This window comes from Manacus candei, unplaced genomic scaffold (genome assembly GCF_025592945.1).
Source record: "Manacus candei isolate 608988 ecotype Guabito, Panama unplaced genomic scaffold, ASM2559294v1 h1tg000016l, whole genome shotgun sequence".
Taxonomy (NCBI): Eukaryota; Metazoa; Chordata; class Aves; order Passeriformes; family Pipridae; genus Manacus; species Manacus candei.
The window spans coordinates 5,534,572-5,552,414 of record NW_026138064.1 but is presented as its reverse complement, the minus strand read 5'-3'; the positions used below and the strand labels follow the sequence as shown (position 1 = coordinate 5,552,414).

The 17,843-nt window shown below is 38.8% G+C and overlaps 2 protein-coding genes across 2 annotated transcripts in view; both read left to right on the top strand.

Moving 5' to 3' along the window:
• Nucleotides 1–6,241, top strand: part of LOC127468950 (uncharacterized) — a 248,866-nt gene extending 242,625 nt beyond the window's left edge. Inside the window, exon 2 of the mRNA XM_051782683.1 lies at nt 6,180–6,241. The gene's annotated coding sequence lies outside the window, so the exon portion shown is untranslated. The remainder of the gene's footprint in view (nt 1–6,179) is intronic.
• Nucleotides 1–17,843, top strand: part of FBXL17 (F-box and leucine rich repeat protein 17) — a 288,161-nt gene that overhangs the window by 260,388 nt on the left and 9,930 nt on the right. The window contains exon 8 of the mRNA XM_051782623.1: nt 11,520–11,662. Within this exon, the coding sequence (XP_051638583.1) occupies nt 11,520–11,662 (143 nt within the window). The remainder of the gene's footprint in view (nt 1–11,519; nt 11,663–17,843) is intronic.

Sequence of the window (17,843 nt, the reverse complement as noted above, 5' to 3'; positions counted from 1 at the left end):
ATTGGTTTCCCATTGTGGTCATGCCACTCTATCTTTGTGCATTTTATTGCAGTCCCATACTTCATTCTCAAGAAATGTTACCCATAACCACATATGCACAAAGGTATAACAAGAAAATTATCACAGGAGACCTCAAGCAGCCTGAGGCAGATGAAGATAATAGGAAAAAAGTGAAACACACCAAGTGTATTAAAATGCAGGCTTGCCATCCTGAGAGATGACAAAGCATTCCAGTGGGGAAGTTTTTCAGGCTGGCCAACTTCTTTTCTAAACTTCTTTAGGATTTACAAAAGCTGAAGTATTTACCTATTTTACATACCTTTCTGGTTTTTGTGTTCTGTGAGCTATAAATATTAAAATACCAATTGTGTAAAATATTTTTTAAAATAACACTGGCCAATATCTTTTTTGCATCACTTCTATACCATAGGGAAAGGACTTAATTGTTTCCCTGTATGTTTGCTACATGGATGTATGTGCTATATGGGAAACTAGTTAGGGAATAAAGATTGACAACTCATTATGAGAACAGTGAAGTTCAGGGTTATGTCCTCTGTTTACGTATGTACCGTTATTTCAAGGGAACTGCAGTTGAAACTAGGAATGTATTTAAGTGCATGATTATAAATGGGATTGGCTGAGTTCCCTGGTAGAAGGCCAGTTCTTGTGCAGATTCTGTCTCTCTTGATTTGCTATTTCCTGGTGGCACTGAAATGTGGCTGTTATGAGAGGTTGTGATTGTAGAAGAAAATAAAACAGACCCGTCATACTGCCTGTCAGCTGGATGTGCAAAAGCCTGAGCAGAATTAGTTTTCACTAGGAAACCAGCACAAACTGGAGTTTTGAACTGATATACCTACCCAAGGTAGCCTTTATTTGGTGCCAGATGAACTACAGTGCTTGATGTATGATTTTTATCAGTATATGATAAACAAACATTTATTTAGTCATCAAAATACCCTTCTAAATTTGTAACAGTAGATGAATTGTATAAAAAAATTGTACCATGCAGTGAGTCTTTCATTTAAGGCAGAAACAATATGAATTGTGAGCTATGATTCCTCTGCTGGGTGAGCAAAGCAGCAAAGAACTCAAGCAGTGATTTCTTCAACTGCTGTCTGTAGTTACAGCAGCAAAACACCTTTTGACACATGGAAATGGGATTAGGCATGTACTGTCTCCCTGCACGTAACAGATTAACTAAACTGCAAGACCTCATGTAATTTGCATGGCAGATAACAATCATCCTCATCAGTGCAGCGGATTTAAACATGTACTATCTGTTAGTATCATGTTTAGTATCGGGTGGGCAAAGTTATCAAGCTTTTTATTATGGTCTCAAGGTTTGCTCTGAAGAATAAAGTTCTGTTGCCCTAACTGGGGGGGGGGAAAATGAAGTCCCCAAAAAGTTTTCTGAAAATAAGTTTTTATAGGTATGCATTTGTAAACAGGAGCCTTTTCTGTGTATAAGCAATAGTTAATCTGTTGTATACTGTAGATGATGTTATTAACATATATAAGTTAAAGATTCCATTTGTAGATGCAATAATATATTAAAATTAGTCAACAGTATGTTGTCTGTGTTCAGCTGTATTTTACGATTGTCAAGTGTTTTGGTCTAATTGTTTGCTAATTTTTAAGTTATTTTCTGAAAATCACTGGAATTGGAATATCAAACTAATTTGGGTGACTGGTAAAACTTCAATGCACTGAAAGTTTTATAATTTACCTGCATGATTTCCATCTTTCCATTTTGTTTGTAATTCAATACAGTAACATAAATGAAAGCTAGAAAAAAGTCTTTAAATTGCCCTTTTTGGTCTATCTTGTATATGTTTTCTTTGTAGCTTCTTTACAGCTTTGTCCACTCATATTTTAAATAACTCAGGCAAATGAGAGTAAAACACCATCAACAGCAGAAGAATAGTTCAAGGTCCACTAAGCTAAACTGTTATACCATTTGCCTAAACCTAAATATATGATTTTCTTTGCTAACTTTATTTTTATTACATCTGCTTATTGCAGTTTTAACTCTCATAAACTTCCTAAAGTTTTGTTTTATAAATTAGTGTCTCCGGGAGCCAGGGTGGCTATCAAAGTCACCTTAGTAACTTTTGGCTATATAATAAATAAAAAGATAATATATTATGTTTATATGGAATTTTTTATATTCTATATTCTATATAAAATATTTATATATTTGTATTAATTATAGTTATATGTTATATAATATATAAAAATAAAAATATTTTCTGTAAAAAGACTATTTCATGGTAATACTTGGTTGACTGATTGATTTCTGCTCTGTGTAAAACCCTTGGAAATTTTAAATTCTAATTCTTGCCCATTTAATTTGTTTTGACATTAATGAAAAAAGAACTTAAAAAAAAAAGCAAAAGTGTTTTTTACATGAATGCATATATATGTGTAATGCCCTGGTGTAAGGGTGATACCAATCATAATTAATTTTTAAAAACATTTCTATCTAGTCCCCACCGAAGGCTGACCAAATGCAGTGCCTTGTACATTTGCAATATGTTAGGTGATAACAGAAAAAAACCCAGCAACACAGTTAAGCCTCACCGAGGTTTATTTTCAGTTAAATTCAAATAGGATTTATCAATTAAGGAAATGCTCTGTGGTGTAGTAGGTGCATGTCAATAAAAGTATTTTTGATTGGACATAATTCTGCTTAATGAACCAGATTTCCAAACAATTTTATTTGATAATATTATGCAAAACCTGGGGTATTTGTTTCCAGATATAAAAATAACTTTGAATTAAATTAGGAGTGGCCCAAATATTAGTTGTTTGTAAGTTAATTTTCTATTGTAGCAACTTAAACTTGGGAACGGTCATGACTAAATTATAAATGTTAGATTACTGATTTTGTTAAGACATACTCATGTGATATCTGTTTCTGATTTTTTTTTAGTATATATACAAAATCGAGGGGGAAGGCCACATACTGCTGTCTGTAGTTTCCCAAAACCATTTTATAAAGTAAATAGAACAGTTTTGTTGGAGGGAGAACTCAGTGCCTGACTAGGTCAGGTGCAGAAGTAGTTTAACCATGACAACACTCACATTGCAGCCATTGGTTTTGCATGTTACACACAGTTGAACAGAGACCTTTCCTCTGACTAAGACAGTAATTTCTCTCTGTAGGAGCAGATGCATTTAGCTGTGTCAGTTAAACTTTATCAGTTTAAAAGAAAATGAGTTTAAATTAGTATTTGCTTTTAATGGTAGCAGACTGGACAAAATTTGTCTTGTTTTCCCAGCTACTTCAGCTGGTCATATAAAAGATGCCACCTTTGCCTACAAACCTGGTCCTTCCACCTTCTCAGCTACAACAAAGTCCCATTACAACTAGAAAACATTTTTGCCTGATACAGCTCAAGGCTGTAGGGGTGATTTTCCAATTTCAGTTGGAGACATTACACTTTATCTTCTGCAGTGTAGGGGCTGTACATTAGTTGATTTCCATTCCACCAACCTAGCACTGGAAAAAGAAATATCTTGCTTTTGCCAAAATAAATGGGAGTATAAAAAGGAGAGAAAAGAATTGGATGCCTTGTTAAATATTCACAAAAAAAGAGAGGTTCATATGTAAAAGCCAACAACTTTACACTACATGGGGGATTTTTTTGTATCCTCCTCTACTTACTTGCAATGTATTGTGTTCTTCTGTTTGGTCACTCACCATGTTTTGAAATTCAGTTGTCATTAGTGTTGAAACATACTTTTGATGGTTCTTTACTGCTGATTTGCTACAAGTTCTTAAGTCACAGAACCCAGACTTAGTTGGTAAGGGGTTTACTGCATGTTTCCTTGTTAAATTACTACCAGACTTACCAAGAATAGCAGTGTATTCTGATTATTGTGGTCAAATGCAAAGAGGAAGAAAAGCTGTTGAGCAATGCAAACATTTTCTTAGCTGAAACTTGTGGCTTAAAGTATTCTGCTCATACAAGCAGAAGTGTGTGTACTCAAAGACTTCTAAAAGAACTACAAGGATGAAATAGCAAAGCTCCTCACTGCACTGTGTAATCTTTCACTTAAACCTGCCTGACTACCACAGGATTGCTTGGCAGAGATATCTCAAAAAAAAGTGTTTTAGGGAAGATCAGAAAAGTATGAACCAGTAAAGCTGGTGTCTGCATAAGGCAAGTTAGTAATAATATAGAATGCGATTAGTGAACATGTGAATAAATATGACGTATCCAGGAAGAGCTGACACAGCTCTTTTGGAGATAGGTTGTGCTTCACGATCGTATCAGAATGCTTTGAAGTCAGGAAGGAGTAAAGAAGACATGGTTGATGCAGTCTGTTTGGATTTCCAGAAACCATTTCCCACAAGGGAAGGTGGTTTCTGAAAGAGATGATGTCTGAACTGCAGGATTCCTTGCCACAGGGTGTTATGGAGCCTAAAACACTTTGTGCGTTACAAGACTGATTAGGTGAACTTACCGAAGTACAGAGCCATAAAATAAAGCCTGTTCAGAAAATTTCTGGCCATACTTTTTTTCATGGGAGGAAAGTGTTCTGGGAAGGTATTGTTACATTTTCACCTGTTCTTGTGGCCTTTCTTTATTTCCCTCTGCTGAATGCTGATAGAAACTGAATAGTGTGTCTTTTCTCTAGCCCAGAGGGTTTTTGTGAGGGTGCAGTTGCACACATAGAAATTGTCAGAAAATATGGTCACTGGTGTTTTAAAGTGGCACACCCTCTGTGTTTGATAGATGAACTGTTTTAATATATGACTACAGTATAACATTGTACACTCTTGTCAAATTATTTGTTTTTCAAGAAAGATGTCTGTTAACTGGGGACAAATTTTGTTGCTTTGATCTGATGATCTTTAATGGCACTTCACAGAAGTATTCTCTGTTGATTTTCTTCTCTTTATCAGTTTTATATAAAGCATTGAAAATAACAAAATATGGTTGTAACTTTAAAAACACTAGCAAAAGTATTCAAATGCAAATAGTATTTGACATTGTGTTTAACTGGCATTATTCTGATGGAATGGAAGACTTTCATATTTCACTATTTCAGGTCTATAACATTTGGGGGGGTACAATAACTATAATTTCTATAGCTTTTCCTATTGCAAAATACATGCAGAAAGTTTCTGACTGTCTATAATTTTTACGATAGCGATATATTAAGAGGTGTCTCTAAGAAGAGTATAAAAGTTAGGTTTTGCTATACATATATTTACATTTTTGCAAACTTAGGACTTGTTTTCTAGAGATGTACTAGGAAGAGAACAGGGAGTTGGTATTGTCCTACAGAAATCAATGTCAGTCAGTCATCAGTCATGGCTGGGCTTCACGAATGAAGATTTGGGAAGGGCTCTACCCATGTTTGTTGCAAGTATGTTGGTGGCTAAAAAGGCCAATACAAGACAGGCGTGTCCGGTTGAAAAGGCACAGCAGAAAGACACCTTAGATGGCATATTCTGCAAGACACGATTCTTTCTGTGTTGTCTTTTCTCCTCAAGGGTGATCCTGCGTGCTTTCTCAAAAGCATCAGCAGCGTTATAGATGGTGTGTCTCCAGACCTCCTGATTGGAGGCCAAAGCAGATCAGTTATGATGATCGATATGGCCAAGGCTGAGATGTTGTTTCAGGGAGTCCTTGTATCTTCTCTTCGGGGCTCCTCTCACGCGGCAACCAGTGGCAAGTTCACCATAAAGCAGGATCTTAGGGAGGCAGTGGTCCTTCATCCTGGAGACGTGCCCTGCCCGTCGCAGCTGTGTTCTCAGCAACATGGCCTCAATACTTGTGACTGCTGCTTGTTCTAGAACAGATGTATTGGTCACATAATCTGACCAGAGGATGTTTAGGATTGTACGGAGACAGCGTTGATGGAAGCGTTCTAGGAGATGCAGGTGGTGGCAGTAGATGACCACGATTCGGACCCATATAAAAGAGTAGACAGCACTATGGCTCTGTAAACACTGATCTTGGTGCTTTTCTTCAAGTGTTTATTTCGCCAAACTCTTTTATGAAGCTTTCCAAAAGCTCTATATGCCTTTGCTAACCTGTTGTCTATCTCTCCATCAATCTTACCATCCGAGGAGATGAGGCTACCTAGGTAATTAAACTGCTGGACTGATTTGAGCTCTGACTGGCCAATGGTGATATGGGGATGATGGAAAACTTCCTGAGGTGCCAGTTGATAGAGAACTTCTGTCTTCTTTAAGCTGACTTCCAGCCCAAAGAGCTCAGCAGCGTCTGCAAAGCAGGATGTTAAACACTGCAGAGCTGCTTCTGTGTGGGCAAAAGGGCGGCATCATCAGCATAAAGCAGCTCCTGGAAAAGACAGTTTAACGTCTTGGTGTGGGCCTTCAGTCACCTTAGGTTGAATAGGCTTCCATCAGTACGGTATCAGATGTAGATACCGTCGTGATCATTGAGGGCTGCTGTGGCCCTTTGGAGCATCATGCTGAAAAAGACTGTGAATAGGGTTAGTGCAACCTTGTTTCACATCATTAGGTATTAGAAAGGGCTCAGAAAGTGCATTGCCATATCTGACTTGGCCGTGCTGATCCTCATGGAGTGAGATGATCATTTTAAAGAACTTGGGGGGACATCCTAAACATTCCAAAATCTGCCATAGACCTTTTTTGCTCACAGTATCAAAAGCCTTGGTGAGATCAACAAAGGTTACATAGAGACCTTTGTTCTGTTCCCTACACTTCTCTTGCAGTTGTCTGTGAACAAATACCATGTCTGTGGTGCTCCTGTTGGCTCTGAAACCACAATGACTTTCAGGAAGAATTCCTTCTGCTATAGTGGGTGTTAGTCTGTTTAAGAGTATTCTTGCCAGGATTTTGCCAGCAATGGAGAGAAGAGTAATACCATGGTAATTTGAGCAGGCTGATTTAGTACCTTTCTTCTTATACAAAGTGATGATGACTGTATCTCAAAGGTCTGATGGTAGTTCGCCGAGTTCCCAACAGCGCACCACAAACTCATAAAATTTAGCATGGAGTGCTAAAGGCCCCCATCTTTCCAGACTTCAGGTGGAATTCCATCAACCCCAGCTGCCTTGCCAATTTTCACCTGCTGTATGGCCTTGAGGGTTTCTCCTAAAGTGGGGGCAGTATCCAATTCGTATTTCACCAGTTGTTGTGTGAATTGCTGAGTCTTGGACTACGCGGTTGGTACTGAAAAGAGTCTGAAAGTGTTCAGACCATCGGTTCAGAATGGAGGTTTTATCTGTCAGAAGCATTTAACCATCAGTGCTGAGTAGAGGGCTTTGGACCTGGTATGTAGGCCCGTATGCTGTTTTCAGGGCCTCATAGAAACCTTTGTGATCACCTGTATCTGCACATAATTGAGTTTTTTCAGCTAGATCAATCCACCACTTGTTCTGGATGTCACGGAGTTTCTGTTGGAGCTTGCTGCATGCGAGACAAAAGGCTGCTTTTCTTGCGTGACAGGATGGCAGTGCAAGGTGTGCTTGGTGAGTGGTTCTCTTCTTCCTTAACAAATCCTGGATTTCTTGATTGTTTTCATCAAACCAGTCCTTGTTCTTCTTGAAGGAGAGCCCTAAGGATTCTTTAGAGGATTGCAGGATGCTGTTTCTAATATGGTGCCAAATTGTTTCAGGAGAGGAATCTGCAGAATCTATGGAATGGTTTTCGAACCTAGTTTGAAGGTTAGCCTGGAATCTCTCTCTTACTGTGGCTGACTGGAGATTGTTAACATGGAGTCTCCTCCTTGGGATGCTGGCCCTTTTAGGTTTCAATTTGAGATTGAAGTTGAGTTTACAGTGCACAAGCCGATGGTCTGTTTGGCATTCTGTGCTGGGCATCACATGGGTATGGTGGACATCGCGGACATCCCTCCGTCACACCAAGACATAATCAATGAGGTGCCAATGCTTAGATCTGGGGTGCATCCAGGTTGTCTTCAGACTATTTTTCTGCTGAAAGATAGTATTAGTGATGGTGAGCTGTTGCTCCGCACAGAATTCTAGCAGAAGTCAACCATTATCATTGCAGTTTCCAACACTATGCTCGCCTAATATTCCTTTCCAGGCATCAAAATTCTTACCTACTCTGGCATTGAAATCACCAAGGATAATGATCTTATCATCTGCAGGCACCTTTAGGGTAAGACGGCGCAGGTCGGTGTAAAATTTATCTTTTTCGGCAGGGTCAGCTTGGAGAGTTGGGGTATATATACTAAGGAGGACGACGTGTTGGTTGTTGTGAAGTGGAAGGTGTAGGGAGATAATTTGGTCAGAATGACCTGTCGGCAGATTTTCGAGTTTAGGAACAATAGAGTTTTTGATCATGAAGCCGACTCCTGAGAGATACTTTTCAGTTCTGGGCTTACTGACCAAAAGAGTGTGTAACCGGCACCATATCTGAGGCTGCCTTCTTTGTGAAGGCGAACTTCACTGAGAGCAGCAATGTCGATGTTGAGATGTTACAGTTCATGGGCAATTAGGGCAGAACGACACTCGGGACATCCGCTATCTGCAGAATCGAGCATGGTTCTGGTGTTCCAACATACTAGAGTTAATTTAAGTACACCTTTGGAGGCAGGTGTATGCCTTTGTCTTTTGATCTTTGTGCGACTACATTAGAAGAAGATGCCCGTTAGCCTGCAGTTAACCAACTGGGAGGAGATGAGCTTTGTTTAGGCCACCTTTTCTAGGCCCCTCTCCGAGTGGAGCAAGCAGTGCTGTCTTTGAAAAGGCTACCTGGTCGTTCAAGGTGCTGCCCCAAGAGACTGTCATCTACGGTCAGTCTCTAATGACCAATATCCTGAACCACCTGCATGCAGGGTTGGGTCTGCAGCTCCCAGTGCACCTTTCACCTGCCGTTTCGACCCTCGCCTGTCGCTACAGGGCTTTTTGCATGTGGGTAAGGCCTTCAAGCCTGCGCAATGGAGTTTTAGGTGAGATGCAGTATGCATGGAACTGAACCCACCCTTTAATCCTGAGGTTCATCTGCCAGGGCCGAGCGAGCTTGGACGGTGGCAGCGAGGTCCTCAGGATGTAGGTTTGATTAGACTGACCTTCTCTTAGATGGATGGCCTTACGGGGCTAAGCGAGCTCCATCTGCCTGGGTTTGGGATTAGAGTTGTCCTTCTCCTAGGATGACTGCCAGAAGGCTAACAAGCTCATCCTGCCCAAGACTGTAGTGTATCTGGTCCTACGGTTTTGATCTGTCTGGCATGGGTGACCCTACCGAAGGCATCTACCATCGCCAGCGTAGCTCACAACTGCTTAGGGGTACACAGGCTTCATTCCTATTAGAACGATTCGGGCATATCTTACATTTCCTACTTTGCTATCACCTATCTATATACAATCTTCAGGAAATACCCAGGAACAACCCTTTGTCCTGACCACCCTTTCAGGAGGTAACAGAGCAAAGCAAATATATCCAGAACATGCCGAACCTGGGCAGTAGCCACAGGTGAGCCAAAACCAAACAAACAGACAAACCGTTCTGGCCCCCGTACCCATCCAAGGCTGGGGTTCCTTTCAAGGCCCCAGCCCGTCTAGGACCCCCAGCATTCTAAAAGAACCCATTATCCACCCTGACCTTATCCTTACCCCACTGTGTTGCTGCATATCTACAGGTGCACTGCTCACCTGCAGCATTTCATGCAGGATTGCCCCGCTCGCACTCCCGCCAGTCTGAGGACCTCCATGGCCCGCTCGACACCCTTCCCCTCCCCCAAACCTGGAACGACAAACCTCTGTGTGCTCCGAAGCTCCCCATTCCTCTTCCACACAGGCGCAGCACTCGCCAGTGAGGCTCTGCCTCTTTCTCTCCTCTCTCCCGCCAGGGTCAGGGCGGGGGCTGCTGGTGGCCGCACCCAGGGGCTGCCGGCGGCTGCAGCACAGGGGCAGTCAGGGTGTCCCTGGAGCCGGGTGGGTCTCAGGCACGCGGGGGCAACCCGCCGGACAAAAATCAATGAAACCATAGTGAAACTACAGAGATGGTTGTACCATCTCTGTATGTTGTACCATCTCTGTATGTTCAGTGCATCAGTTACAAAATCCAGTTATACTGCCCTTTTTGGTGAACTGCTGCAAGAAAGAAATTATGCACTATTGCACCTTCCACAGTTACTGAGAATGTATTTGACCTCTTTTGGCTGATTTTGTTTGCTAATTGAGTCCACTTAAATATTTATAAATATCCAAATTACCCTTACTGCTGTCTACCATCAGTACAGTCGTTTGCAGAACCACTGGAAAGTCAGATGGTTTTTTTTTTTTCTGTTTCTAAATCTCAGTTGTATGCTGATTAGCGAAGACTGACATCTTGTATATCAAGAGCTACCAGCTCTTCATAACTCCTCTTCTTTTTTTTTCCCCTGACATTTGGGAATGTAGCAGGAACAGAGCAGCCCCACAGCTGCTGAAAAATCATCTCTTTAAACATATATGCGTTATTTGGGTTAAGTCACTCATTCATCTTCCTTTTCAGCAACTGCATTATAACTAGAACTAAAAACTGTGAACATCCTCCCCCTTGACTACATGCAGATGGCTGACTTCTGCACCAGAAACCTTGGCTTTTTTTCCTAAGCTGAGATTTTAGCTGCTAAAAGGTGTTACTCATTGCTGGTATTAAATCCCAGCCTGACTTTCTGGGCCCATATTTCCTGAAAAGTATTCTAGTCCATGGTGACCAGGGTGCTCGTGATTTGTATCCTGTATATCATTGTCATGTTGTAACAAAACCTTCCCAGCCTGTTCAGATTCCTCATGGTTTCTCCTACCTACCTTTTTTCAGCCCATTCAGAACTTCCAGATCCTCTTTCCTTTCCTATTCTAAAGGTTCAGGTTTTTCTTTTAATTCCTCATGACCCTTTTAACTCTCATTTATTTTTTTGTTGGAAAAGTGTTTGTGAAGAAGGCATGAAAGTGAGACATATCATTGTTCTTACATCATCAATATGAAAAATGGGAAACACATGCAATTTTAGAATATTATTATAAAATGTATGACATAAGATCACTTCAGAGTTCTCTAAACTCACCTTTTTTTAATTTACTCAGAAAATGTCCTGTTATTCTCAGTGCTGTCTTTGTAATATTATTTTGCTGGGGGGAAAAACAGTATTAATTGTATAAAATCAGTTATTTTCTCTGAAAACTGAGGTAGAATTGGTTTTATTCTATGTTTATTTCAATTTCATTAATTGATCCCTGATACTTCTAGAAAAAAGTAATTCAAAGAATTTGTATAGAATATATTTGGTAATTGGTCTATTTATCTTGATTCATAGCTAGAAAAATAGATAGAAAATTCATAGATAGAAAAAACAGTGATACCTGTTTATCTGTGTGTTTGTATGTGTTTGCACTTGTGTTTGTTCCTAACTTGAAGAGAATTCTGAAATATAGGTCTTTTACAAGGTACATGAAAAACTGCTTTTCAGGATCTATTTTCCACATTATTCAGTGCATACAGGAAACTGCCCTTACCATCTCTACCAGCTGTATATTTCAATCCTTTAATATCTTTACAGCTCTGATAGCCATTGGGCGGTACAGCATGACAATAGAGACAGTGGATGTTGGATGGTGCAAGGAGATCACAGACCGTGGAGCCACCCAGATTGCACAGCGCAGCAAGTCTCTCAGATACTTAGGACTGATGAGGTGTGATCAGGTAAGAGGCATTTGCATGAGCTGGTTCCTCTTTCTGAGTGTGTATGAGAGTGTTCATGTGTGAGAGTAAGTGAGGGAGACGGGGGTTTGGTTTTATGTACGACCTGGTTTGGTATTCACTACACTAGTAACTCTTTTCAGTGTATTGTGTTCACGTATTTAGCTAAGAGAACAGAACTAAAGGGAGCATTATAAATTTTTGCTGACACAGATTTTCAAAATACACCCACAGGCTACACCCGCAGCCTTAGGTACTCACAAAGGTTTCTGTAAAATCTGCCCTCTGATGGTTTTGAATATTTTTGTTTAAAAGTGATGGGTATGTCGTGTTATTATTACAACAGAGTACTTTGTTTTTTAAAAAGGAAGGGGGGGAACCTTTAGAATTACTTCCAGAGTGATTTAGTGATTTTCTGTCATATGTCTGTGCTCTTGCTCATGTGTAATGGTTTTGAAAACAGAAGAACAAAGATATGGATAAAACCATAACGCTAAATAAAGAAAAAAATACTGAGTTTCTTAAATACAGCTTTCCTACATGGAACATATTAAGAATGTCTGTAAGTTTTAGCACTTTATCATTAGAAGAAAAGAGGACAAGGCAGTCCAGCTCCACCTCACCTTGTATATAACCTTCAGGAAGGAGGTCCCTGTTTACAGAAGAGAGATCAAGAGGCCTGTCAGCAGAAATAGCTAAAAGAAAAGTCATTGGAGGTCCAGAGTCTCTGGTCATAAGTCTTCAAATACACCTGCAGGGATTTATTCTTTTCCAGCCGTCATCAATGAAATGTCCAGCTTGTGATGCCCATCGTAAGCATGTCTCTCAGGCTTGTGGATCTCTGATTGGATACAGCCTGTGGAAAAGCAGGTTTCAATCTAAGAAACTTGATGCTCAACACCATTACCTTGCATCGCTCACACTGCATTACAGAAGACAATGACAGAACCCAGTATCTCAAATGGCAAGAAATAGTAATGTCCAGGTCACTTGTAGAGTTAGAAATAGCATTTTGCAAAGCCAGCCTTAGGCAGTTTCCAGTTTGAGAGAAGGTTGAGCACTTTGGAAGAATTGCTCTGTCTATCAAAGCTGAGTCCACTTAATCTCCTAAACATTAGTGTTTTATAAGAGCCAATAGACAAAAGGAGTATGTGAGTCTCTTTGATGGATTGTGCTAAGATTATGTGCTCAGAAAATGTTCAAAGGGTAACTTGACCTTGGGAATTAGATCTGACCCCGAATCACCGAATCACTTCTACATGTATATTTATTTTGTGAATTTAGCTAATGTTGAACAGTCAACAAGGATCTAACAAGTGCAATAATTTTATCCTGTCTTCAGCTGCTATAGAAAATCAATGATCTTGATGCTGAAACCAACTTTTACTACCTCATAAGCTAAACTATATGTACTACAGTCTGTATTCCTCTAACTGGTGGTTAATGCTTTTCTAGTTCTTTACAGAGGAGTATACACCATCTTTTGTGTTATGAAAGGCAACTGCTGAAAGGAAAAAAAATATTTTTTGAGAAAGCTTTAAGGAAGATAGAAAAATAATGTTGACTGTGCGCATGGAGGTGTGTGTGTGCGCATTAGCAATTATTTAAAGTATAGCAGTTAGAACATGTTAAGAAATGAGTAAATACTGTTACAGCAAACACTGCAGTAGTGGGACTACAACTGGGAATTATTCTCTTGCTTGCAATGGCTTGATGGGAAGAATAGCTCCACAGACAGAATGAAATAAGTATCCTCGACTTGAGGGGTTTTTGGCAGCTAGAAGATGCCAACTCCCTTTTTCCACTGCAAACGAACAGAGAAATTACTGAACAAAATCATGTCCTCAACTGTCTCTTCCCAATATCATGCAGAACTAATTTTTTCCAGTGGCTGCTCTATTAAATTAAAAATGTCAGTGCCCAGCACATCATTAAAGAGAATTCTTGGGTGGTGCAGAAGGGTTTATTTACATGCCCCATTGACTGAAATTCTTGTCTTTGTACTGTTGTCAGTTTGCAGTGTAGAGAGGGTTAGAAGATTTGTCCCTTCCTTTTCTAAGGTACTGACTGTTATGCTAGTACCAGGTAGCTTTTATGCCTTTCTAGGATTTCCCAGGCATTGGAGGGGAAGTACTTAAACACAGTTACGTAAGGAACATATGTAAGTAGACTTCAAATGACTACCACTAAAATACTCTTTATGAGCCAGACTCTTTGGAATTTCTTTGATACGCACTTGACATAAATTAGAGGCGTCAAGGGTCCTCCCAAGAAAGATCAAGAGAGGCTGCAAGCCTGGGTAAAGGCAGGCTCTGTTTTATGCCATTGATTATCCAAGTGCCTCCAGGCAATGTGTTTCAGTAGATGCAGAACATTATTGATCCACACCATGAAAATAATCAAATTATTCATTTTTCATCAAACTGCTATTGCCATGACCTTTCTTTTTATCATTTGCCTACCATCTAGCATGCACACCACAGGAGCAATATGATCTTTGCCTTAAAATAGATGACATTGTGTTGAGAAATCTCATAGAAAAAAGCTGACTTTAGCATGAGGTCATCATAATGGGGGCCCATATTTCAGTTGGAACTGTATCAGATAGGATATATCTGAGATGCTATGATCGAGACCTCCAAAAGTATTAAAGAGTTCAGAAAATAGACCCTAAACATTTTTAAGTGCATATATTTTGGACAGTGAAATTCCCCACTTGTCTGCATACCAACATCAACACGTACTGAAAAGCAGCTAGGACCCTTCTTCTCCCTTTTGATCTCTCTCACTCTACAGGGTATCAGCTCTGTGCAAATATGTGTGCATGGGTCTGCACAGGTGCTTAGGACTGCACAAATCATGTGTTTCATGAAAAGAAAATATTGCCATTTTGAGTCTTCATTTCTTTTGAAAGCAGTAAGAGATAAAATCAGTAGTTATTTAAGGCCTGAGGAGGAAGGACATTTTAAAGGTTTGTAATTGGAAAAGGCATAAAAGACAGCATATTTCTGTTTTGCATTCTGGGGTTACTGCCTGTGGTTGTGCCCTGCCCTGCTCCCAGTGGCAGTGAGCCAGGATTCATTCCTTCATGTCGCCTCTTACCAGTGCTCTGGCAGCACAGGGAAACCACAAGCTCCTCAGTTTCTCTGCAGAGTGTTGTGCTTTTGGGGCTACAGTCCGAGGTTGTATTTTAGGACTTGATGTGGGTATTTGGAAGCACATAATGACTTTGTGTACAATTTGCCTGATTTTCCTGATTTGTCACTCACTAAATACCAAGAAAAGCACAGATTTGTCTTCATAAGGAGTTCTATTCAGTTCACCTCAGCTTAGTTCCCCTATAGCAGAAAGAGAATATAACTGTTCTACCAACCAAATTTTAATTGTGACTCTGTATTTTATATCACGACTTAGGAAAGTGTGTATTTTAAAGTACAATTCATCCTTCCCTTTAAATATTTGAAATACCTTGAGAGACATGGGCGGTTACAGGATGCTTCTTTCCTCCTACAAACACTGATGTCAGAATTCCTAAGAACTTTACTTGTATCCTGAGGGCATAAAATGATGCCTACTTCAGAATAACAGATTTAAATGCAAGTTGCAAACTTCTTTTTGTGGACACATTTCTATACATTCCTACCCCTAAACTGAGCTATGTTGTATTTATTTACTGTAGTTACTTATAAATTATTTTGAAATATTTTGTGTTTCACATTTTTTTTAAATGGAGGAAGAAGATGATGTTCTCTATACTATTTATTGCTAGAATTCATTTGAAAGATGTGTTTGTGGCACTTCTTTCTTGTGCTCTCACAAGTGAAACGGCTTTAATAATGGCAGCTTGAAATCTTCACCCTTGGGAAGATGCCTGGGTATCAATTAGGAGATAGGGGCTAAAAACTTGATCAGTTTTTGTGGGTAGTAGCTTGACTGGTTGAACAATGTATCAGAATAATCTTCCCAAAACTTTTCTCACACAGATTTTCGTATTTCAAGATCCTTTCCCTATAACTGCGGTGCTGTTTGCAATGATTATCAGCAGTGCTGCTATGTAAATGCAGGAAACATTTCTTGGGGAAATATGCAGAAAAGTGTCACTAAAAAACAGAGGCCACAAAATTCATTCATGTGCGAATGAAATGAAGAGAGTCTGACAAAGTTGGCTCTGAATGGATACACAACTTGGTTAATAAATCATGTTGGCCTTTATTCCTTGCTTTCTTCTCGTTTTTTCTTTGCTTTTTGCTTTTTTTCTTTTTTTGAGATGAATTTCACAAAAAAAGACATGGTTGCTTTTCATGAAAAGACTTCTGAAAGCCTGTAGCTTATTCCAGATGACTTTCTCAGATGAATTGTAGCATGTATTTCCTATTCAAGTTTTACTGAGATATTAGAGCACAGAAATTGATGGTCAGTACAACTGACAGAAAGACAAACTCTTTTATGTTACCACAGAGAGGAAGGAAGATAAATGATCCCTAAAAATAAAAATGGTCTGTTAAGAAATCATTTGCATCTTAAGTAAGCATAAGATTTTTAAAAAATCAGTAGAGTTTTAATATAATTTATCACTTTGTCCTTCTATAAAACCTTTTTTAGAAATATTTGTAAATATATATTCTTTGCAGACTGCAAATCAGTAGCCTAACTGGGATGCAACTCCTGTTGTTTATGAGAAATGTTTTTACCTTTCACTCACAGATTTTAATTTACATGGCTAGTCTGTAACTGAAGGTGAGTGAAAAAGACATAATATTCTAAGTTCTAGAGATACATCTTTAAATTTCAAATACATTTTTGAGCTAAACTCTTCTTAATCAATGGTAGAACAGTGAGAGTACAAAGCCATGGCTTGTTTTAATATAATTATCATAGTAATTTGCCTTCCACCTTCAGAAAATGCTATCATTAGCCTGATAAGAAAACCTGACAAATTGCTACCATTTCTTCTTTTATATTTAAGGGGTTCATTTTGAGATTTAAAATTATGGTTTTGTAATTTGAAGAGGAATGAAAATATCCAGTCCTTCCTTTTAAGACAAATTGTATATCACTATTTTTTCTGTTAAATCACTATAATTTGTTCAATTTACATTGCATATTAAAAAGGAATTCCTGTATATTTTATAGTTTTATATGTATAATGTAGGAGCTGTGATTGATACATCTCTCTATGAATAATGAAGATTTTATATTAATGAAATCTCTGAATCCCATTAGAAGGAAACTACAGTTATACCACAACAAAAGAAAAATAGCATTTATTTCAATACAACAATTTTAAAAGACTGGACTACTTTTGTTTTTTTTCCACCTCGCTAACTGGGATAACAGATCCATTATGTGTATAAATGAAAGTATCTGCTAAAATACGAAAAGAGGATTTTTTTTACAAATTGAACTTTTTGCTCTTCTAGTTTAACTGTTTCTTTGCTAAAGATTTTTAACTTCAGGCTGATAGTTCTAGAACAAATTCATGGCAGTAGGCTGAAGATGGAATCTTCTGAGTTAATGAATCTGTCCTTGTTTTTAAAAAGCACCCATCTGACCATGTCATACTGTAATAGAAAGATGAGGCCTCAGGTACAGATCAACAGTTCAAAATCAGGATAAGACCAACTCTTAAAGAAGAATGCAATGTGAACTAGTCAGCATTTTTACAATTGAAAAAAAAGAGACATTTTTTTAGCAGCATTGTCCCCTGGAACTTTCAGTCATTTTTGCCAACTGGCAACTTTTGAGAATGATTTCTCTGTTAGTTTTACGTGCCATCGTTTTGACAGGTATTACAATAATGGGCTCAAATTATTGTTAATGTAGTTGAATAGGAAGGAAAATAGTCAGTGTTATTAATTCAACAGGAAGAAAGTAATCTGAAAGAATATTTACCACTATGTAGATTAACACAGTCATTTCACTGCATATGGGTCTTTATTAACTGCAATTTTTATAAGAATAAAGCATTTGAAATGCTTATGATACTGGTAATATTTTTACCTTGAAATCTTCTGTAAGTGGAGTCTAGAAGTTCATCTGATGAAATGAACAGAATTAACAAACCAAACTGAAAGGCTCCTTTAGAATGGTTTCTATGATTTAATAGAAAAGTAAACCCTCACACTAAGCAAAGAGAATTGAGAGTGAAAACTTCATCACTTATACAGCTTTAGTATTCAATATT